The sequence below is a fragment of the Meles meles genome, chromosome 14 (genome assembly GCF_922984935.1).
Source record: "Meles meles chromosome 14, mMelMel3.1 paternal haplotype, whole genome shotgun sequence".
Taxonomy (NCBI): domain Eukaryota; kingdom Metazoa; phylum Chordata; class Mammalia; order Carnivora; family Mustelidae; genus Meles; species Meles meles.
Window position 1 is genome coordinate 22,625,605 of NC_060079.1, and position 24,480 is coordinate 22,650,084.

The following is a 24,480-nucleotide window of genomic DNA, read 5'->3' on the forward strand; positions in this document are numbered from 1 at the left end:
CCAACCTTCTTCTGTGATCAAGAATAATCTCTGAGATTATTAGGATGAAAGGAGAGGACGGGGAAGAACGATCAGGCAGACCGTGAAAGACTGAAATGGGCAAGAAGGAAATACTGGTGTCTTCAGCAGAGGATTGGGGGCATCAGGGACACCTGTCTGGGTATCTGATTCTCTAGGGCCTGCGTCTTGCGTACCTTTAACTGTGCTACTACTTAACTCTGTAAATGTTAATTTGGTATTATTGCAAATTAATCTTTCCAGTGAAGAGGGAACGAATCCCCATGCCCTGCCCCTCCCATGGGGGAAGCCATTTGTAAATCTACCTACAAATTCATTTCTGTTCTCCTCTGCCTATGTGTATGTCTGCTCTTTGGATTTTCCTTTGAACTGGTTCTAACATCTTACTAGTTCCTTTATTAATTAATGACTTAATATAAAACCCTTGACAGGTACTCGTTAAAAAAGGAGTCTGTTGTTTTCCATCTCTCTTGGTTGTTATTTCACCTGTCTTAAAGTAGGGAGGGCCACCATTCTGACATTCATGGGCAAGAAAGAAAATCTATCTAGTTGAACAGACTCATAACCCTGTGATTTCAACTACGTTTCATTTGTTAAGGCATCTTGATACACATCAGTGATCTTGTAAAACCAAAATAAGCTACAGAAGGAAATGCTTTGCCACTCAGAGCTGGCAGCAACATTCAGCAACAAATACATAATTTATGGGACTCCAATACTGTTAATATTCCAACACAGAAGAGTGGAACACAGTGACGAATGCTGGATTCCAAGCTTTGTAATAAAGCTGCTCAGGGCCTTCTTGATTTAAGGGTTCACAATGTAACCACCTTGCAGCTAAAAACGAGGTAAGGAAACAAAATTTCCACGTTCACAGATTAAGGGTTATAAAGAATAAAAGGTATGTTCTTCTTACATTCATGTTTCATCTGACATGACTGCAGCATTTATACGAGGAAGCATTTCAAAGCTGGTTATTATTTTACGGCTGAGAGCTCCATGTATTGCTGCTGGAGCACAAAACCCTCACTTTTCACGACGACCAGGATCTGCCGTCTCCAACGACTACACTTACTAGGGACAGCCTCCTTTCCTTACTCACTAGCCCTACAGGGAACATACGTCTTATTCAACCTAGCTACATACTCGGGGGGCAGGGGGGCGCTGATGAAGAATGCAAATACAAAGCCCCTTGCTACAGATGTACTACTTATAAAACAAGATGGTGTCAGCACATTAGCCCAAGCGTGGGGCCCTGTGGGACCTCGCAGGTAGCACGCCCAGGGCGCCAGTCCTGTGTCTGATGCTTGCTCCGGAAAAAGGGTAGAGAAACCTTTCTTCTTTTTATAGAAACCGATTTTCAGCCATAAGCTAACATCTGCCCTAATGTCAACTTGGGCCCTCTTCCACCGCCTAAGAGCAGGGGGTGCTTAACTGTAGAGCAGCTTTCATTTCTTTGATGGAGAGTTCTGGGTAACTTAGGGAAAAATCGAATCCGTTATGCATCTGCTCCCAGAGAACTTGCTCTCTTAGATTCAGAACTCCCATATTCGTAAGCCTCCCAAACCTACAAGGACCAGTAAAGGCTCATGAGGAATCCACACATGAGGTCTCCCAGGTAACTAATACCTGCGGTCATCTCACACCAAAGGGCCCCCGGAAGGATTTACCTCCTCAGGGATCCTGCCGAAGAGCACCCATTCGAGGCCAGCAACATTTGGCTGTTTTCCTGGCTACGGTGGGAGTTCAGATTAGCCACGGTCCTTCTGTCCACTTGTCATTTCCTGAAAACACTGTACTGAGTTCATGCAGCTCTGTTTGGGGTAACCTCCGGATGTTGAGAATTAGGAGAACCCATTCATCTCCTAAGACCCAGATCAAGAGCGACTCCCCCCAAAGAGGCCTCCCATGTTACTGGCACACTGTCCCACCTTCACCCCATTCTCATGCATCTAGCCTGTTCCTTGCGTCCGTGACTGTTTCCACAGTCTCCCTTGTATCTGAAGTGCCTACTACAAAGTCTGGTATATAGATGGAGCTCGGTAAACAGCTGTTGAATGTATTATAGGGGGAGTAAGTACACGTGGCGGTATTTCCATTGAAAATGCTATATTCGGAGAGAAATAAGACTCCTATCCAAAAGCGCGATTTTCACATTACCATAATTTCTGTGAACAAGACTAATTTTAACTGGCACATACTAGCCCTTACTCTTGTGATTTTTTTTTTTTTAAGATTTTATTTATTTGAGACACAGAGTGAGAACACCGTGGGGAGGAGGGTCAGAGGGAGAGGGAGATGCAGATTCCCCACTGAGCAGGGAGCCTAATGCGGGGCTCAATCCCAGGACCCGGAGATCATGACCTGAGCCGACAGCAGAGGCTTAACTCACTGAGCCATTCAGGAGCCCTTCTGATTATTTTACATGCATTCTAGCATTTATGCTTTTTGACAATCTTTGCGGGTTTCTCTTTCCAACATTATCCCTACTTTAGAGATGAGGAAACCAGGATCAGAGAGATGTACAGTCCTGCCAAGGCCTACATGGCCATTAGGAGAAGGGCGGGCTCCAACACCGCCTGGCCTGGCTCAGAGGCCAGCAATTAGTGATCTCCCCCTTGATAAGGTTCTCCCCTCAACGAAAACCCTCACTTCTAATTCTTCGATCAATTATGCACTTAGCTCACTTAGAGATGGAAAGACATCTCTTCCCCTGGATCCTAATAATTCTCTAGTGTTAACGATGAGAAATGCTCCTAAATCTGAGATTTGCAAAGAGAGAAAGCTTGCTCTCCATCCCCAAACCAGAAGAGGATGTATGTGAGAATTCTACTTCCTTTCCTAACTTTACACACAATTTACCTAATAAATAAAGATCCAAATTCTCCCGATGGATATTTATCGATGAATAACCCCTTTCCTCACCAAAAGGCTCTGAAGATGCTTGTAACCAAAGTCTTACACATGCTAAGAGTCGGAAGAGAAAAACCAAGAGTTGGGACTGTGGAAAATAGAGGCCCTGTGTGCCAACAGCCGGGGCGGTGACCACGTCCCATGTCACCTGTGGAATCCCCGTGTTGGTGAAGGGTTCCCTCCCAAGAAACTACTCAGATCTTTACCTGTGCTTTAATCAAGTTACCATTAAATTAAATTGCCACAAAGTCTTAGAAACCTAAGAAAAATACTGTTAGAAAGGAAAATTATGATCATAAAGTTGGTCATGAAATGATAGGTATTATCTAAGAATAAAAAAGGATCTAAAAAAGCCCAAGTATCATTATTAGACTTGACAAGGGCATGGGACAATAAATGTCCAGGTTTAGGCTTCCATAATACCCATCCAACTGGTAATGGATACTTCAGAAACATAATGGTCCCTAAAACTGGAACCTTTTCTTTGCCTTTCCTTTCACAGAGCTAGCACATAACCATGTTCTACTTGCTGCAGGGCATAAAAACACCAAAATGTTTCAAATGCAGATAATACTGCATAGAAGTATACTTTCTTAGCTTTCTTCCCTTGGACTTGGAGACATTTTAGTTACTCTAGTGCTAAAGTTCTCTCTGCTTTGATGGGATTTTTATGCACCAAATCAAATTACTTGTAGAACTTGTCATACTTCTGCTGCTGAAGAATGATGGAATGAAGCCACAGAACCCAGGACAGACCTGGGAAGCTGTCCCCCCACATCATACTTGGATATTCCCACCAGAGGTGAAGGCATCTCCCCCCTGCTCTGGGGCGGCGGGTGTCTCTGGTCCGGTTGGCTTTGCCCAGGTTCCCAAGCTCACCTATTTGGTGCCTGATTTGGAATTCTAACCAGCTGTAGTCACCCTGGGGGGTGGAATGGGAAAATGAGGAATTGCAGGACAGCAAGGGACAGCCACAGGCCCCAAGAAAAAACTCTGTGGCCTCTCAAGTAGAAAGACAAAAGAGATCACGGAGTATGGACGGAGGGGAACATCTGTTAGTATTCGCTTCAGGACCCCAGTACTGAGCACAGGGCAGGACAGAGAGAAGGCTGTAAAAACCTTTCTCTGTTGGACTGAACTAAGGTTTGGAAGACCTAAGCTACCAGCTGGGGGCTTTGGGGACTCAACATTCTCCTCCAAAAGATGACATCTGGCTTCCTTTTTACATATACAGGGTTCTTGCAAGAGGACACTGAGGCATCTGTGTGTTTGCTGATGAAATACAATCACTGAACACCAATCCCATGGCCAATTTTCAGGGCAAAAGAATGGTGGCTGTGAATGTGGCCCTGCGGCTCTCCTTCCCGCCTGCTGCTCTGGCCTCTTCCTTCTGGCACCTTCTGTGAGTCCCATTCTCCTATCATTAGCTCTGGGGTCTTCCTTGTCTCCCTCTCGGGCACTCAAACCCACTCTTAACAGGGTGACCCAATGGATGCTGAGGAAGTTCTTTTCTCCCAGCCGTGTGACACTGGGCAGCCCCTCCCAAGCTGAGGTCTGGTGATGAGGAGCCCCTCACAGAGCTCCCTTTATTCCTCTGCTTGAGCTAAATAAAGCAGCAGGCAAAGGCCTTCTGCCATTATTCCTGTTTAAAGCCAGCACTGACCGGTGGCTCCTGATCTCACCAGCCTGCCATCCCCCGAGGCCCTAAGGGGGTAGATTATCAGGATGGACTCCCAAGTATGATCTGTTCCAGTTTTGAAAAGGCCAGGTCTGTTTTCCTTAGAAACTGGAAGGCCTATCAGTTCAGGTTCCATTCTTCTGGGACTGAGAGACTGTCTCAATTTTACAGCTTCTCCTTTTTTACCAAATGACAGGTACAACTTTCCAGATCAAGAGTTTGCAGGAGGGCACTCAGCACACAGTGGTGCTGGTGTCGAGCACAGTTACACTTTACTACCCTTTGGATGGGTCAAGCAAGGTTGCCTGCCAGCTTTATTAACCGCTGTGCAAAAATAAAACTAGTTATGAGCTAATCTGAATGAGCCCAACAAATATTACTGATCTTCATTCAAATCTGGCCTTTTATTTCTCCAAGAGCCTGAGGTGACAGGAATTATTGGCAGATTGGAGAATAACTATTATTAAATAGGACTGTGTTTGCCTTCTCTTTTTCTTCATTTACATGGATGATGTCAACCCTTTCACACAATACTGATGCATGGCCCCTTGTCATGGAGATGAATACAAGGGAATGATTCCTCTAATGAGCTGATGACGAGGTCCGAGTGGCCCCACAAGCCAGACAAGGCCCCAGACAACGGGTCTATTCTCTAATGTGGGAAAGAAGCTACTTCTCGAAGACTAAATTCTAACACTAAGATCATTATTTGTGCGGAGGCCCTCCAAAATCAAATCCGTTCATATCTAATAATCCCAATTGTAGATGTAACTACTTAGGAGATATTTTAAAATCAGCATTTCTGGGTAGATTTACAGAAAGAGCTAATGTTGCTTAAAACTAGTCTGTTCGCGGGAGCCTTTGTTTATGGCTGTCTAGAGTTGCTCTCAACATCACTGTGAAAACTTTACAAGTTAAAAACAATTCTGATTAGCTTTACAGCTCGAAAGCGGATCTCCTGTTCTTTTCTGCACATGGCCCGGCTTTGCCCCCAGGACCAGCGGGAAGCACAGGGTAGGGCAGGTCAGAGTGTGGTCTGAGGGCCACAAGGAGAGCTGCCCAGGAGGACTGGGACAGCACAGACACCTGCAGTTCCAGACAGGTAGCTGGACTCTCTAAAGACACAGTCCAAGAGTCTACATTTTAACGAATTCCTTGGTGCCCCTTTGCACACAGCAAAGTTTGAGAATGGCTCCAAGGAAAGGCAAAGCTTTCTTTGCTCTTCCTCTCAGCCCTGTGAAATCCGCCCCTCAAGGAAGAAGAGCCTGATCTGAATAAAGGTGAGACCTCCATCAGTATTTGGTGAAGCACCAAACATATAGTGTAAGGATATTATTTCTCCCCTTTTCCTTATGCTGCCAGGAATCTTGCTACATTTTAACTCAATTATTGAAATTCCATAGGCCTTCCTGGCTTATATTTTTTAAGTTCTTTTTCCTCACATTCTCAAATTTTTATCCATAAGTCTCCCTGGTTCTCATTTTTCCTTTTTATTTCTTTGCTGCCATTATTTTATTTTACGGTTTTGGCAAGCACTCACAAATCCTTCATGGAATTAAATGAGGGATAAATAAATAAACATACCTAGGCACAGATATAATTCCAAGGGGCCATTTCTTGTGTTCCTGCAACGTTCCTTCCCACGCTAAGATCCTGCCACAGACACTGGACCACATGCCTCTGTCTTAGCTTTCCGCTGGGAATCTTTTCTCTGACTTTTGTTTTTTAAGATTTTATTTATTTATTTGACAGAGAGACACAGCAAGAGGGGGAACACAAGCAGGGGGAAATGGGAGAAGGAGAAGCAGGTTTCATGCCAAGCAGGGAGCCCGATGTGGGGCTTGATCCCATGATCCTGGGATCATGACCTGAGCCACAGGCTGATGCTTAACAACTGAGCCATCCAAGCACCCCTGAGTTTGTTAATAAAAGCACCAGCAATGGGGCGCCTGGGTGGCTCAGTGGGTTAAGCCTCTGGGATTGGGTGCTGCATCAGGCTCTCTGGTCGGCAGGGAGCCTGCTTCCTCCTCTCTCTCTCTCTGCCTACTTGTGATCTCTATCAAACAAATAAAATCTTTAAAAAAAAAAAAAGCACCAGCAGCCTTACTTGTGTCCTTGGAGCTCGATGGCTGTTCCTTTTCTCCCACCGATGTCCCACATGATGACAGAGTGATCTGAGCTGCCAGAGAACAACACTCGCTGGACAGGGTCCCAACAGAGAGCAGTCACCCCACCTGTGAGGACAGACACAGCTGGACATTAGTCACAAAGCAACAGTATTATGCACCAATAAATGTGAATGCATCACAAAGCAACAGTATTATGCACCAATAAATGTGAACGCAAAGGAGTGAGGATCTAGTGCAGTTCTTCTGTTTATAGAACAAATAAGTCCCTGAAGTAAAAAAAAAAACAAAAAAAAAAAACAACAATAACAAAAAACAAACCAAAAAAACCCCCCAAAACTGGATCCTGGAATAAAAGTCCCGCCCTTTCAGCATTTTCCCCCCACATTTAACATACCATAAAATCAATTACTATAAAAAACAAAAGAAAATGAAAAAGGCAGCTAATTGTCAGAAAGAGATGTTATTCAAAGAATGGAAAATATCACACTACCTGGAAATATTAACTGTATTTTCTTAACTTCTATCTACTCCCCACCGACAGTAACAGGCAAGAAGTGAATGGAGTTTTAAAAAGCTCAACTGAATTTTCTTATTCTTGAACACAGATACAATTAGACCACAACACCAGAATTTAAAATTTATTTTCTCTCTGTGGGAATTGAGGTTTACAGATTCCAGGTTCATCATTTACATCCTGAAGTGTCCATTTTCCTCAACTGTAAAATGGGGATCACGGCGATACATCTCAACATCTACATACAACTACTACTATTATTAATGATGCTATGGACCTAGCCCCTGCCTGCCTCACAGGGCTGTGGTGATAATCAGGTTGGATCAGTTCTATAGGACCCCTCTGTAAACCAGAGCGAGCAGTACACACATTGGTTATTAGCATTACTCTACTGGTGTGGCTATAAAATATTATGACAGATCTTTCTCTTTGGTAGTCCCCTTACGAATCAAACCCCTGCACGATGAGAACAATATTAACTTTTTCCATTTAGGATGAGCCCAAAGCCTACAAACGCTTAAGAATGGGAGAAATACTCATTTTTTTACATGATTGAAAAATATTATATTCTGAAAAGAACATAAAACAGTTTCTTATTTATGAGAACCTGACATTTTTCTTATTTAGATGATCAATTTGTTCTAACAAAGTGCTGCACTTTAAAAGCTTTTAGGAAAGTTTCTTTTACATAATATTCTCAGAAGGGGTTTTTTGTTGTTGTTTTTTTTTTTTTTTAAGATCAAAGGCGGGGAGGGAAGTCCCATTATTCTGGCTTGTGGTTCATCGCTTCTTGCCATACCTGCACAACATCCTCCTGTCCATGTACAAGTAAACAGCCACCCCCCCCCCCCACCGGAACGTAAGCAGTCTGCCCCCTGCCGCTTCCGTCTCCTCCCCGGCCGCCACTTAACGGCACTGAGTGCATGGCCAGTGGCACACAGGTTCTAGTGTGGTCTCTTGAATGAATGAAGGAACAGACGAATGAAAATACAAATTTTTTTAAAAATCTACAATTCTCATTATTTGGAACTCCTCTACCAAACTTACTAACCCTTCCAAGTTAAATACCGTTCCTCCTTTTGTGTACCAACGCTTCTTCGTTCCCTGCTGTTCAACTCAATGACTACCACGTACGGGGGTTTTAAGTACCCATGGATAACTGCGGTCCCGAAGAAGCTGATCCTTCTTCCACAGGAATCTCAGAAGGCCAGCAGTGGCCTAACACTGTGTCATGGAGCCTATGTCATGCATCTCACACCCTCCCATCATGCAGGCCCTGGATCAGCTCACATCATCCCAAGAAGGGTTAGTGCAATACAGTAAGGAGACCCCATTCACATAACTTGTATTACAGGAGATTTAAACACAGTATGTCCAGAGCTCCGTACTGTCTGTAGTTTCAGGCATCCACTGGGGGTTCCTGAACTTGTCCCTCACAGACTGGATGTTTTTTAAACATTCTTCAGTATTTGACAATGTAATACACTTCAAGGGGGAACTATGCTATACTTTTTTTTTTAAACATTCTTCAGTATTTGACAACGTAATACACTTCAAGATGTTCTATCCTGCAACACACGTTATTTATTCCCACACAGTACCCAAGTAACTTACTTGGTTAAATATCTGTGGCAGAGTTAGCCAGCTGTCCAGCTCGAGGCCCACTCCCCAGCCATGAATGGAGTGCTCCCTGGAAAGGTGCTCTCCTGCAGGGACCATATTTATGGGCCCTCTTGTATCTAGGGGGCGTGTCACCAGATCTAAGCAACTGAACCCAAAAAGTAATCTGCGGTCCTTCCAGGCCAAGGGGGTTAAGATGTCCCTTTTTAACTTTCTCTTCGTACCTACTCCTCAAGGACTCTAAGACTCGGGGCATGGAGAAACCATATTCTAGAAGGAGCCAGAGTCCCTGAATTACCATATGGAAGAGAGACATAATTCAAAAACACCTGCACTGGGTTGTAATGCAATCAAGAAATAAGGTGCTGCATTAAGCCATTGAAATGTTAGCAATTGTTTGTTAGAGCAGTTAGCATTAGCTATTAAATGCTATATATTTACTGGGGTATATGAGACTGGCCCAAGGGGCGCCCAGGTGGCTCAGTCGGTTAAGCGGCCAACTCTCTATTTCAGCTCAAGTCACGATCTCAGGGCCATGAGATTGAGCCCCACGCAGGGCTCCTCACTCAACAAGCAGTCTGCCTGAGAGTCTCTCCCTTTCCCTCTGCCCCTCCCCCTGCTGTGTGTCCCCTCCCTCTAAAATGAATGAATAAATCTTTAAAAAAAAAATTAAGGCTGGCCCAAGAGGAAGGTGAGAGTCACCACAGGCTTCATAAATCAGGAAATAAAAAAAAAAGTTACTGGTATAGACTGTTAACACTGATGCCTAGTACTTAGACAGAATTGAAGAGGACCCCGGTTGGAAAACCAGTGCACCAACCAAAGCAATCCACTGTACACTCTGAATTATTTTCCAGAAGTGTATCTGAAGTCTAAGCACTTCTCACCACCTCAACTACTACCATCCTTGCATGAACCACTACCAAAATTCTTGGCCTAGAAAATGGAAAAGCATGACACGTATTTTCATGGAACGCCTATGGGGGCAAAAGGCACTCTCATATGTTGCTAACGAGACTGCAAACCAGCGCATCAGGGAAGGCCACGTGCAACAAACAAAACCTGCACTTGGCTTTTAATCCAGCAATCTCACTCCCAGGAATTTATCGTGAAGATACTGTCCCCATCCCCACCGAGTAATAAGAAGATACACATGCATAAGGAGAATGCTCACAGAAGGCAGCGGGTGAGTGGACTACGGTGCAATCGCTCAGTGTTCTGCAGCTAGGGAAACAATGAACAAGACCACTTAGGAGAACAGCAAGGGATTTCCAGGATACACTGCAAAGTGAAAAAGGCAAAGCACTGAAAAATAGCTACATTGTGCTACCTTTCATCTAAGAAAAAACTGCAAATAAGAAATGAATGAGCTCAGCTACCTTCAGCAGGTGCATGGGAATAGTGACCAAGAAGGGATGAAGCAGAATGGCACTTTTCTGAGTATATTTTTCTGGTTTGGTTCTGTGTTTTGGGGCCATATTAATGTTTCACATACTCAAAAATAAGTAAATAAAATCAACAAGGGGTATGTTTGGGGGGGGGGTAGAGTATGAACCCAAAATAGAATATGAACAGAAACTAGTGAACCTAACTGTATTACAAATGAATGATCCGACCACAGTGAAGCCGGGCAGGGGGAGAACTGACAAAAGCCAGTAAAACAGTAATCTGACCACACAGCCTAAGGCAAAATATAAGATTTGTACACAAATATAGTACTTTAGTTAGTAGGTCTGTATATGGGTTATGTAGGTTAGCAATTCTGCAGCTATTCCATGTGTGTTTTAGGACTGAGCAAGTAAATCCATGGAGGATAATGAGAGCTAAGTTTCTCACTACCATCATAGTTACAGCTGTTGGGGCTAGGGGAGGTTAGAATAAACTCTTTGGTGTTAGAATGGAATTGGAAGCATCAGTATGAACTCGTGTGTGTACACACACACAAACACAGAAGACCCAGAAATCGTTACAGATGTGTGGGGACACACATACATTTCCTAGCTCTGTCTACTGAGAGGGCCTAGAAGCTACGATCCCCCCCGCCCCAACAGGTGTACACATAGCACCCAGATTCTGGCTTCTATATATTATCTATTCTTCAATGAAAGAAACAACGGCTGTATGGAGAGTTAATTCTAGGGCTGAGGCACAGAGTATGCAAGATGAGCCAGGAACATCATGTGGTATCTGAAAGTGAAGAGGGGGCGCCTGGGTGGCTCAGTCAGTTAAGCGTCTACCTTTGGCTCAGGTTCCTGGGATTGAGTCCCTGCATCAGGCTCCTTGCTTCTCCCTCTGCCCCTCTCCCCTACTTGTGATCTCTCTCTCTCTCTCAAATAAATAAAATCTTCAAAAAAAAAAAAAAAAGTGAAGGGACAGTCAAAAAGTCACAAAAGCCAGAGTGAAGAAGCCAGTGTCCCATTGGTCAAATCCGTGACAATTTGAGCAAGAAAATAAGTTAAGTGGTAGTAACAAATTCTCACACATAGAAATAATTAAGAACTCGTGAGCACATACTGGTATAAACAATGGAAAAAACAAATAAATATGGGAGAGAAGTAAAGTTATTCTTTATAAAAAAATTCCAACCAAAATTGTGGAAGAGATAATGACTAGAAAAAGCACAATCTGGCAAACACCACAGTCATAATTGTTTCTAGTAAGAGTCATCAATGGAGTCTCCGTGGATAGTAAAATTACTGGACAGAAATAAGATGAGAAACAGTATTTATACAGTTTCAAAATACTTCCTCATAAAATACTTCTGAATTACAAAGGCTGACTAAAGTGGAGAAACTTGGCAGACACTCCCTTAACCAAATGATCAGCATTAACATCACCAGAAACAGGATAAATCAGTATCATGTGCCTCTTGACGCAATCCACCGAGAAGGACATAACATCACTTCCATGGTATTCTTATAAAAAATGCATCACCTGAATTTAACCATGAGGAAACAACAAACTCAAATGAAAGGACACTCTGGCTAGTACTCAAAAACGCCGAGGTCATGAAAGACAAAGGAAGACCAAAGAGCTGTCTCACGTTGAAGGAAACCAAGGCCATGTTATCACTGAACCCAAGTGGTCCTGGATCAGCTTGTGAACACCCCGAGGGCTCAGGGTCTTCTACCGTGCTTCAGCTAAGAGTTGACAAAGTGGAAGAAAAAGCTTCAAGACAGGAAGGAGGAGGAGAACTGGGGAGAATAACAAATAACTTTTGAGGTCCATCCCAGCTCTAGGTACATGTCCTAACAATGGTGTCTCTTGGAGGCTGGGGTATAAATCACAAACCATAGCGCTCATTGCAAATCAGTGCAACCGGCATGTACTCTGCATCTTCCACAAGGCAGACACAAGACACCAGGTTAAGCTCTGTGGATATAATCAAATCAAGTGAAGACTCAGATCCTACTTCAACACAAACGGAGCCCAAGATCGTGCGATTAGTCTGGAGAACAAGAAGGGCATGCATGCTGTGTTTGGTGGGGCATTCTCTCATGGAACACGTGGCTACTCCCTCTGCCTGGAGTGCCCTTCTTACCTCTGATCACTCAAGTAACCTTTTCTTTCTTCAAGGTGGAGCTCAGGCGCTGTCTGCTACAGGAAGCCTTCTCCAACACTCTCAATTCAAGTGAGGTTCCCACTTCTGTGTTTCTATCCTCAAATGCACCCACTGCATTTGGAACTTTATCAGATTATATATCTCCCACAGGAGACTTTACGGTCTGTATCTTAGTATTCAAGCAGTGCCCAGTGCCTGGTACATAGTAGGTGCTTAATAAATGCTTACACACCTGCCTGTGAGTTGGATGGCAGAGAGTAATGGGAGACAATAAAGAAGATTAATAAGCCATCACTGCAGAGGCATCTGGCAGAGCCCTGGGACGAGGGCCGATGGGAAGGCAGCACACTGAGTCATGAGGGTGTGTTGGGGGGTGGAGGGCACAGAGGAGAGCTACTGACGGAATGGCCTCTTCCTTCCGAGGAGAGTGTTCCAGCAGCCCTCAGCAGACACCCTCCTGAACAGTCCTTCTTACAGACGCTTTGGGCAGCACAGAAAGGCAACCCTCACCAGCGAGCCTGCATTCCGGAGCAGTGCAGGCCTGCACCTTGGCGCAGTCCACACCCATAGCGTCCTCCTTGCTCTCCATATACAGGTCGGAGAACAACAGTGAGGGGCTACGGTGGGTGTGGGTTTCTGGATTTATGATATTTCAAATCACAAACATTATTTCTTCTATTTCATTTTACTTCCCTTCAGATTCCTCCATCTTTCTGCTCCCCCTCACTTCATGATACACTTTCCCTAGCGTTGACCTGCATAATATAGGACTGATAGAGCAGTTTCCAACAGAAATGAATTTACTCTTAAAAATAAATGTTTTTGTCATAAAATTTTCTATTTTCTCATAAATGAAAAATGGCATAATATCCCAACACATGCGTGTACCTTATTTCACTTACTGTTACATTTTTTCCCAACTTTTAATTATTATAAATTTTGCTAAGATGAACATTTTTATTTGTAAATCTTTGATCATGTTCCTATTTAGTTAGAAGAGATTCCCAAACATGCACCAGATCAAAGGGTAGAAAACTTTTAGAAATTTAATACGTGTCACAAAAATGCACAGTGAACTCATTTTTTTAGAGGCTTTTACAACGTATCTTGCAAAAGCTAGAGAGACTATGTGAAGTGTTGCAGAGTTGGGGCTAGAAACGGCTGGATCTGTCCTTACTGGTGTGAAAGGGCACCTCGCCCAGAGCGTGCCATCCCACCTACAAGGTGAAGAAGGTGTGCGGGCTCCCTGTGACGACAGGAGAGCGATGAAGCAAGTCCCCAGAACACAAGGTCTCTTGAATAAAATCTCCGACCTTTCAGCTGCTGCATTTTGCTGAAGTGAGGAGGTTGCTGTAAAACTGAATGTGCTCTACCTGCAGGAGACCCCTTCCTCCCAAGATCCACCAACAGACATGCTGCTGTCTCCTTGCCGCCTCCCCAGGGGCACCTCCAAGCGCGGGGATCTCTCTCCTCAGACTGCTCGAACCTCCAGTGCTCCTGGTGTCAGCAAACAGTATCACCATCCACCAAAATGCTCCCAACAGAAACCCGGGATGCCCCCACCCAAAAGCCAAGTGCCGCTGGATCTCCTAAAAAGACCTTGAGTCCCTCCTCTTCCCGCCACGCCCACAGCCATCCTCCCAGTCCAAACAAGTGGGGCTCCGGCAGCAGCCATCTTTCAAAATGGTCTCTGCACATCCATTCTCATCCCCCCTCAATCCAGTGCCACTGCTGCCACACTGACTTGTTAGATGGAAAGCAGGCCGCCGCCCTACTTCATCACTGATGTATGATGTGTGAGGTCGTGTGATCATCACTGATCTCACAGTGCCTGAGAACAATGGCCGTCATTCTTCACTCACAATGCCTGGGAGTTCAACTTCTACTCCTTGCCTCTGGCTCTCCACACCGCCCACAGGTGGCCATACGGCTGCTCACACTTGCCCACTCCCTTCCAAATACCTGTTTCACACATTTGGGGCCTAGAATCTCACCCCCTGGGTAACTCCTCTTTCTCCTTAAGGTTTCATTTAAACACCACTTCCCCGGAAGTCTCCCGTTACCACACTGGAGAGGGAAGCCCTCTTCTTCTCTGCTTCCGAAACAGCCTCTGAGGGCACTGGGGCATCACAGTACTTGCTGCACTCATAACCTTTTGAGGAACTACCTGTGTTTACTGGTTTAATGATCGCATTCCACGACTGGAAGCTGAGTAGGCGAGCATTATGCTTGTCTGATCCACCCTTCCATCCCGGCACTCATCACGCAGAGGGCTAACGATGAAAATCCGAGTCTACTGGATGGGAAAGCCTTCACCATAAACAAAAATCAAGTTTTTAGCTTAAAGATTTGAACTTGCATATTGGCACTGAACTATGCCTCTCCTTGTTTTAGTTATTTTTGTTATAGTTTTACTGTAACTTTCAGTAATTTCCCTAATAGTTAATGAACAAGTCTGTGTTTAATTTTTTGTTAAGTAGTGTGCTTTGGCAAGTTATGTTCAACCCCTTCTGTTTTTAGTATGTTCATACTAATCAAAATAACGCTTAGACATAAAAGAAAAAAGTTACTTTACTGATACTATGGATTTCCAATGGTTAAAAACTGATTCTCCCCACCACCTTTGTTCAAGTCAGTAGGACTTTTTGGTAGAAGTATTTTCTGATTTCTGCAGAAAGAGCAAAGAACTATGATACCTAGCATTTAGTTCCAGAAATAAAACCAGCAGAGGGAGCAAAGGAACATAAAACTAGTTTCCTAGATCCCCATGGATTAGTAAATGCTATGTTGGCCTGTGGTATTAGGCCAATGCCATCTCTAACCCACATTTTTATATGACCTTCCATACTGTAACAGAGAGTGATGCGTGAATGGTTAGGATTCTGTATACATACCAGACCATGTGCTTCTGAGTTTGGATCTGGACTGATAAGACTCCCAATATCATTCTTTAATGGATCTGGGTTCATCTTAAGGTCTTTGTTTTGGGGGTAAGGGAATGAGATTAATCCTTACAAAACCCCTTTTCCCAGAGTTTGGGACCTCTCAGGGCCCAGGATGGGCTGAATGGAGAGGAGGAGCTCAACAATATGTCTGCATCATCAAGGAATCTCTTAGACATCCCTGCTCTGGCTACAGATGAACGAGCTGTGCTGTAGCCAGACTGGCGGTGGGTGCATAGCACTGTCTATGGATAACAGTAGTAAGCCCACTATGTGACCTGCTACAGTTGCCTTCCTGTTAATTAGCAACGTTCCTGGCCCACATCTGGTCTTCCTCAAAGATACTTCATGATAAAGTCATAAAAGAATGCTTTAAACTCTGAGAAAGGTAAGGCCTAATGCCAAGCTGACATTTTATTATTCGGACTAACCCAGAAGACAGGAAGCCCTCGGGCCGCTTCTGGCACCCCCCGGAGCAGTAAGAAACAGCTACACCCCTTTTCTGGCCTGGAGGCAGCAACAGGGAGCTCAAAGCACCACTCTCAGCCATGCAGTGAATGCGCTGCCTACCGAGGAGCCAGGCTGGAAGCCGCCTCTGCCTAAACCAAGTCTGGGAACTACCTACCCAGTCTGGTCACCGGCATGCGGAACTCAGCACCAAAATTTCACCTTGGGCCCATCTACTCCTGGCTTTCCCATTCCTCCTGCCACATTCGGAAGGGCAGTTTCCTACTAGCTTTCTAATTATGTTCTCTATTCTGCTGCCAGAACAATCTTTTAAATTCTGACCAGGTTAACGTCTTTGCTTAAAACTCTTTTACAGTTTCGCATTGACGTCAGACTAATGCCTCAGTGATCCAAATGGACTCTCGCTTCCTTTCTGGCTGTCTGCCACCTCAGACTCAGTGTGCCAGCCAAAAGGAGTTACGAAAGTTCCCAGGAGAGCACACCCTTGCAGATCTCCATGCCTTGGACGACACTGGTTTTCTCCGCCTGGAGTGCTCGCCTCATTTCTTTTTTTATGAACTCAACGCTCACTCCTTCCCAAATATCTGAGGTTAAGCAACACCTCTGCTGAGAAGGTCTTCCTGACAGACTCCCAAACCTGTCTGAGCTAAGCGCTCATTCTGTGTTCCTGGAAGTGCCCTACACCGGCTTCCCCCTGCCTTTGCCGCCATGTCACTCTTTGGTTCCTGTCTCTCACTGGGCTGTGAAGAATTTGAGGAAATAACTGTACCTTTTATTTCTACGACAGGGAGTAGTGGCTGCGAGGAACTAGGGAGAGCAATGCATGTAAAGAGACCAGGGTCCAGGGCAGAACTCACCAAAAAAGATCACTAAGGAGATGAGAAAGAGCAGTCAGAGAAGGAGAAGAAAACTGGGAGAGACTGTGTCATGGAAGCCAAAGGGAGGGCTGTTACAAGCAAAAAGGAAGGGCCACGATGTATAACGCTGCGAAAGGTTAAGTATGATACGGTTTAAAACACGTCCACTGGATACAGCAACCAGCAGGTCACCAGCCACCTTGGGGACAGCAGTGTCAGAGGAGCAAGAGACAAGCCAAACTGCAGCTGGGTGGAAGGCAAATGAGAGGTGAAGAATTCGAAGCAGCCGGAAAGTGATATTCTTTGAAGAAGCCTTGTTTGCCACAACATGAAGACATCATGCCAAGTGAAAGAAGCCAGTCAGAAAACAACGCATCCTGCAGGATGCCTGCGAGGCACCCAGAGCAGGCAAATCTGTAGAGACAGAAGGCAGAAGGGTGGCTGCCAGGGGCTGGGGGTGGGGGCATGGGAGTTAGTGTTTAATGGGGTCAGAGCTGCAGTTTTATAAGACAGAAAATGCTGTATAGATGTTGTATGAATGTCCTTAATGCCGCTGAGCTGCAAGCTTAAAAATGATGAAAACGGTGAGTTTTTGATTATGTACATTTTACCATAATTAAAAAAAAAAGAAAAAAGCCAGCACAGCTGTTAAGAGAATAAGGCAAACACTGCCTCAACAGAATACAGGATTGAGAGGGTTTTGTTGGTTGAAGAGAAAGCCAAAACATTTAAGCACGTTAATACACTGAGACGAGTGAGTGAGTCAAGGGGAGACAAAGGGAACAGTTTTTATGTGGAGACCCCAGGAGAATCGGCCCCGGGCCAGAGGACAGGAGACTCCTCCGTGAGGCAGGAGGGCCAGAGATGAGGAAGGGGTAGAGGAAGTGTGTTTATTGGGGGGGGAATGTAGGGCAGGCAAGGAAAAAAAATGTTTTTTTAAAAAGATTTATTTATTTGAGAGAGAGAGAGAATGTGCGAGAGCGCACAGGTGCATGGGGGGTGGGGCAGAACGGGACACAGAGGGAGAGAATCTCAAGCACTGAGCGAAGAGCTAGGGCTCGATCCCAAATCACGACCAAATCTAGAGTCGGATGTTTAGTCGACTGAGCCACCCAGGTGCTCCGAAGAACAACATTTCTGAAGCTTCTATCTGATCACCTCTATTCTTCCTTGAAGGAGGAGCTGGGGGGAGGGGGCGGGGGCTCGGGGAGAGCAGTGAAGGTCTGGAGAAGTCCCGGGGAGTATGGAGGGACTGTGGAGGGACTGAGGAGACACTGGCAGGTGGACTAGAATGCTGAATGGGCAGTGGTAATGGTGGCCTGAGGCTTATGTGGGACTTGCCGCAGCCCCATGGGGACAGTGTGAATGGGGCACCTGTCCTTCCAGGAAGCACCAGGGCACCTGAACCAAGAGCGCTGGGTGGCTCATGGCTGAAGTGACACCACTCTGGAAAGCAAGAGAGGATGGGGCTGGGGCGCAGACATGGGGGAATGGGGGACTGAAGACTGGTCAACACCGACAAGAGCAAATGGGGCCGGAGGCAGGGTTTAGAAAATCTAAAGATTAGAAGACTGAGTCAGCAGTGAAACGAAGAAGTTTAAGGTTCCTGAGGTGGGAACAGTTCTGGGTCCCTATCAGGCCAGGCTTACCCAGGGTGTAGGTGGCTAAAAAGAGAAACCCAATCAGGAAAGACTTGGGTCCTATCTACAGGGGATGCTTCTATGTGTTCTTCTTCCCAGAAAACACAGATAGTTAAGATTCTTTTAGGACTTCTTTTCCCCTGGATTCAATTTCCTCTTTATGCATTCCTTTTTCCCCCTGAGGAAATCCCTTATGATCTAGGTACTGTCCCATTTTACATCCCTATTCCCCTACTTGTGTTCTTATATGGCATCTAAACTCAATATGAACCTTATTCTGTACTAAATCATAGGTTGGTAATCTGTGGGAGACATAAAAAGCCCATTAAGAACTATGAAAACAGGCAGTGACTCATTTCCCAGGGTCAACATCACATATTAAAAATACTAGTAAAAACGAATCATTATCAACTATTCAAGTGTTTCAGAGGCTAAGCATGGATTATTTTATATTACCTTGCTTACATGATCCTGAGATCCTGATTCTCTCCCCAACAAACAAATCCTAAATAATAGAAGAGCCCAGAAGAAGTCAAAAAGGAACCTGTACCTTATGTAGCCTAGCTACACAATGAACATATTTTTTTATTTCACTTGTCTTAGACGTGGGGGAGTCTGTCTTGCACACCATCTTCTCGCTCCAAGGATGGAAAGGACAAACCGAGGCAGCTATCTTTTCAGCTGGGGGTTGTGCAGCTGCCACATGGCCTCAATGTCTGAATAACATTCGCCAACACTAGCTTTCTCCAGTGCGACAGGACACAGAACCAAATCACCAACAGTTCTGAAACAGACTGGCTCCCTTTTTTGTGTGCACTGAAAATTGTGGAAAATTTCTGACACTGTATCTTACTGAACCGTTCTGAAATCAGTTAAATGTATCATTCCTATCTGAGCACACTGTACTGTCACTTTCACAGCATGGCAGCCGAACGCCAGAACACGCGGCTGGTGATATGTCACCGAGAGCGCAGCACATGGAGATGTGGCTTGCAGTCCCACCTGTGTGTCCTCTGAATGTCGTGACCAGGGTGCAGTTGTCTTGCTCCAGTTTGAGGATGGTTACTTGGCCTGATTGGTCACCAATAAACACATGCCGGGTTTCAACATCAAATCTATCATGGAAACATTAAGGATCGTTTCTCAAAATTGTGTGGAGGGATTTAAGTACGTACGTACATACATACATACATACATACATACATACAGAAACCCAAGAAATGTGCAAATCCCATATGAAGAAAGCTTGGATGTTAACACTAAAAGATACAAAAGTAGACACAATGAAGTAAAAGATGCAGTATTATGGGACAGTAAGACATCACATGGTAATGTTATTCCTTACAACATTAATTTCAAATTTAACATAATCCCTATAAAAATAACAGAGCTTTTTTTTTTTTTTCTCTCACAGCTGGGGAAGTTTAAGTTCATATAAAAAATAAGTAAACAAGAAGAGCCAGGAATATTCTGAAAATAAGAGCAATGTGGTATGCGATAGGGGACGTTAGCCCTACCAGATAATAGAACATGTTACAAAATCTCTGTAACTAGAAATGTGGTACCGGTGCATAAACAGACAAACAGACCCCTGGAACAAAATGGCCAAGTCTAGAAACATCAACAACAAACAGATATCAGCAGCAAAGCCAAAAGACAAACTGGAAAAAATATTTGTAACTTATGTTACAAAAGGCCAAATCCCTAACACAAAAAGAAAAATCAAGAAGAAAGCAACCACAAACCTGACAGAAACGGGTAAAATGTATGAACACAAAGTTCAAGAAGAAATGAAGATGAAAATGAAAACAGTGTGTGAAAATGAAAATGTGTGAGTCAAACCAGACCTGAATGCTAGCCTTTGAAAGACTGCTTATAAGGCTGGGTTGGTGTCTCACAACCTGGATTTCTGGAGGGTCCCACTTTAGCAGACAAGAGTGGCTCCCTGTGCCTTAACTGTACAGAATATGGTTTATGCCAAATACCCGCTTTCCTACTTAGCCTGGAATTTCAGTACCTGTCAGAGAGAGGCTGCCTACGTGACCGGTCTCCAGTACAAACTTAAGGTACTGAGTCTCTAGCGAGCTTGTGGGGTTGATAACACCTAATAACGCTACATCTAGAGATCTATCCCAGAGATACACTGGCCAAAGTACAAAATGCATGCCAGAGGCTATTCGGGCCACACTATTTTAAATAACTAAAGTTTGAAGGCAACAAAAAAATTCCAACAAAAGGGCACTTACTGAATTAACTAGGGTATGCCCACGCAATATTGGGGGGAAAAGGAGTTCCGTATCATAAGCAAACGGACATGGAGAAATTTCCAGGGTATATTACAAAGTGGGGAAAACAAGTCAAGGTATTTAAGCTACACTATCTTTGCCTAAGAAAGTGTGTGTGTGTCTAGCAAGGAGGGGGGTGAGGGGCAGACTTATTTTACAAAAGGAAGCTCTGGAATGATAAATCAAGATCTCACACAAGCGGCTGCCTATGGAGAAGGGAGAAACGAGCTGAAGGGACCGGGATGATAACGAGACTTCTCTTGTCATAGCTTCCATTCTGGAATCATGTCATTATTTTACATATTAAAAATATGTACGAATTTAAAAGAAAAAAATCCCCCAAATTGACAACAAAGTAAAATCAATGAACCTAACTATCAAGTTGGTGATATAACCACAGTTAACAGAATTCTTCAAGTGACTCTAAAACAATGTTTCAACTGTACATCCTGGGGAGAAAGTATTCTAAGGACAAGGAGAACTGCAAGGAAATCTAGAATCTCATTCCTTAGTCTTGTTGCTATAATACGGCTATTATTATTTTGAAACAGCTTAAATGTACCACAGGATAAAGCAGATATGCTAATATTTTAGAAGACACAATTTTCAGCTCAAGGTAAAAGAATCAAGTACAAAAAAAATGAAGTAAAAACCCTATAATGTTAAATCTGAATTTATTATATGAATTATTTTCTTTTCAGAAATATACACACATATATTCCCTAGCTATCTCTGAATACTACTCCTCACTAAAAGAAACGGCTAATTCAGGACAGGGACAGGAAAGTACAAGATGAGGTTAAGACACGTTGTGTCAAAGGCTCTCTATCAAAAGCAAGTGGGGGGGGGGCACCTGGGTGGCTCAGTGGGTTAAAGCCTCTGCCTCCGGCTCAGGTCATGATTCCAAGGTCCTGGGATGGAGCCCCACATCGGGATCTCTGCTCAGCGGGGAGCCTGCTTCCCCCATCCCCCCCTCGCTTCCCTCTCTGCCTACTTGTGATCTCTGTCAAATAAATAAATAAAATCTTTAAAAAAAAAAAAAGCAAGTGAGATTATAGCAAAAGACACTGGAGTCAGTGTCTTTATGATGGGATGCTTACTGGCCAACAATGGGACAACACTACCATCAAAAAAAGGCAAATTACTGAAACCTACTGGATATATTATTTAAAAAAAAAAAAACCTTAAAGAAGTTTATAACAATGCTCAAAAAGAAAAAAAAAAGACACCTACTAGAGGTAACCAGGGCACTGAATCTCTACTCTGAAAATGAGCAATTAAAGATAATTAAGAATTTACGTTGCTTTTCCCATACTAAATGTATCTCAAATAGCCCTAGTTAAATGAGGGAAAGTTCTACTTTATAAAGAATTCCAAAAAAAAAAAAAAAAAAGAATTCCAAATAACACATGTGGAGTAAATGATCCGATTACATAATCGCCATTTTTGTGACCCTAACAAAAGAACTGGTTCAGGAGAGACCAATAAAGGCAAGGCTGATGAGCAAGTCAGTGCCACAGCGACCCAGGGGTCACCACCTGAAAAACTGACCAATTTGGGCCTTGGTGGGAGGGGGTGACAACCCACCACCTGCTGCGGGGACTAGGAACCAGACAGCACAACCAGAAGCTGGATCCGAACTGAACCAAGACTGTAGAGGTAATCCCCAGCTTACAAAAAACATGGGAGAAGTACAGGTAGAAGTGATGAAATGACATCATGAGGAAGCACAGATCACCTCAGAACGCGGGGCTGCCTCCAGGAACAGGGACTCAGTATCTCCAACAAGTTATAGGAGGATTAAAAAAAAAAAAGGGAGGGGCGCCTGGGTGGCTCAGTGGGTTAAAGTGTCTGCCTTCGGCTCAGGTCATGATCCAAGGGTCCTGGGATGGAGCCCCGCATCGGGCTCTCTGCTCAGCAGGGAGCCTGCTTCCTCCTCTCTCTCTGCCTGCCTCTCTGCCTACCTGTGATCTCTGTCAAATAAATAAATAAAAATCTTTAAAAAAAAAAAAAAGGGTGGGGGGAAGGAGGCGATCACTGCTCTAGACTGAGAGATTTGGGATAGGACATAGTCAATTTGCGAACTGTGTCTGGACCCGATTTCAAATCAACTCACTGGAAAAAGCCAGCAAGTGAGATGTGAAAATGGATCAATTATTCTACAGTATCAAGTAGTGGGTATAAATTTTTAGGAGTCATAACAGCATGGTGATTACTGAAAAATTCTGTATTTTTCAGTGGCGCACAATGAAGTTGGTAAGGATGAAACGACACTAGGTCTGAAATTTGCTTCTGAATACTCCAGCAAGGAGAGAGAGAAAGCCAAAAAGATCGAAGACTCAATCCTGGATCTGATGAGTATGTGAGTGTCCATTACAGCCTCTTCTCCCAGATGGTGCATGTTTTGAAAATTTTCACCACAAAACATTTTTTTAAAAGTGAAGGAGAACAAGGCACCACAAATTCTCCCAGTCTCAAGAACAAGGGAGATATATGTAAAACAACATTAAGATTGATATGGACTAAGATCACCCTACATTTACCTAGATTAATTATAAGGACACAGATGAAGAAACAAATGCACTCTGATACCCGACAGTCTTTATGATGGCAGGTAAATAGTAACAGTCTCGTAAAAAAGTATAAATGCAGCAAAAGCTATTTGAAAGAGAACTGAAATAATAATAAAATTATAGTACAACCTCAAAGCCAGCATGACCGTCATTAATATAAATATCAAGATAATCTTATAGCTTTCCAGTACTCTTTCCCTGAATATGAATAGATCTAAGAGACTTCCTGGTGAAAAGACCTTGTCCTATATAGGGTGACATCTTGGAAATACCTACAACATGAATAAAATCTTGAAATGGAGAGTACCTTAATTATTTCTGCAGAAGCATGAAAAACGGGATTGAAACACAGTCAAATGACCAGACTAAAAGCTGAAGCTTAAGTATTCACAAATTTAAATACTAGGAAGTGAAATGACGAAGGAAAACAGTTCAATTTCCTAACATCAACCTGCCTGTGACCTTTGGGAAATACCTCCACTCTGCTGTATTTAGGTGCTCAAAGGGCTAGTGGAAAGACTGTAATACCCGAGTTCTAATCCTGGTTCTGCCAGGTATGATTCCTGGCAGTCCCTTAACCTTGCTGAGCCTTGGTTTCTACACTGTGAAAACTGGGAATTTGGTCTTTTGGTTGGCTGACTTTAACCTGATTTTTCTCTCTTGCTGATGTGGATGAATGACTGCTTGAGGTGGAGATGGGAAAAAGGTGGTTCATCTGTGGAAGTTTCTTATGTAACACCACCACTGTCCACTAGGAAGAGACATTAGGGTACTGATATTATTCTGAATATTTTATGTTGTTTCAGCAGAACTTCTTCCTTAAGAAACCTGTAAGTATGACAGGTGGCAGAGGGAAGAGGAAAGAGGTGGGGTGGAGGATTCCCTTGAAGAAATGTGTTTAAAAGTTGGATTTTAGTGTGAACCCCAACACTGTATGAGTATGTTTACACTGTTAACAATCTGTGCACCGGGCAACTTCCAGAAAAAAATCCTCCAGCCCTGGGAAAGTGGCATGTTTCCCGTACAACACCCTCTGAAAAAGTAACATGAAGTTATGCAGTGTGCACAGAGCATCGGAAACTTATCAGAGATAGAAGGCTGTAAGGCCATTCTTAAATCAGGAGCAAGGGCAGGCACTGCGGCTCCAAACTCGGAGCTGGAGAAGCAGATCTGTGGAAGGTGAGGGAATCTTCTGGAAGAGCCTGCAGCTCCCCTCCCCATTAACAACAAGGCTGAACTAGATGGTTACACTGGGAAATGAACCTAGAGGCTTTCACTCAC

At 44.0% G+C, this 24,480-nt stretch overlaps 1 protein-coding gene across 1 annotated transcript in view; it reads right to left on the reverse strand.

Moving 5' to 3' along the window:
• WDFY2 (WD repeat and FYVE domain containing 2) overlaps window positions 1-24,480 on the reverse strand; it is a 180,506-nt gene that overhangs the window by 19,672 nt on the left and 136,354 nt on the right. Inside the window, exons 6-7 of the mRNA XM_045978127.1 lie at window positions 19,344-19,456; window positions 6,717-6,843 (exon numbers count right to left, since the gene is read on the reverse strand). Coding sequence (XP_045834083.1) covers window positions 6,717-6,843; window positions 19,344-19,456 — 240 coding nt within the window. The remainder of the gene's footprint in view (window positions 1-6,716; window positions 6,844-19,343; window positions 19,457-24,480) is intronic.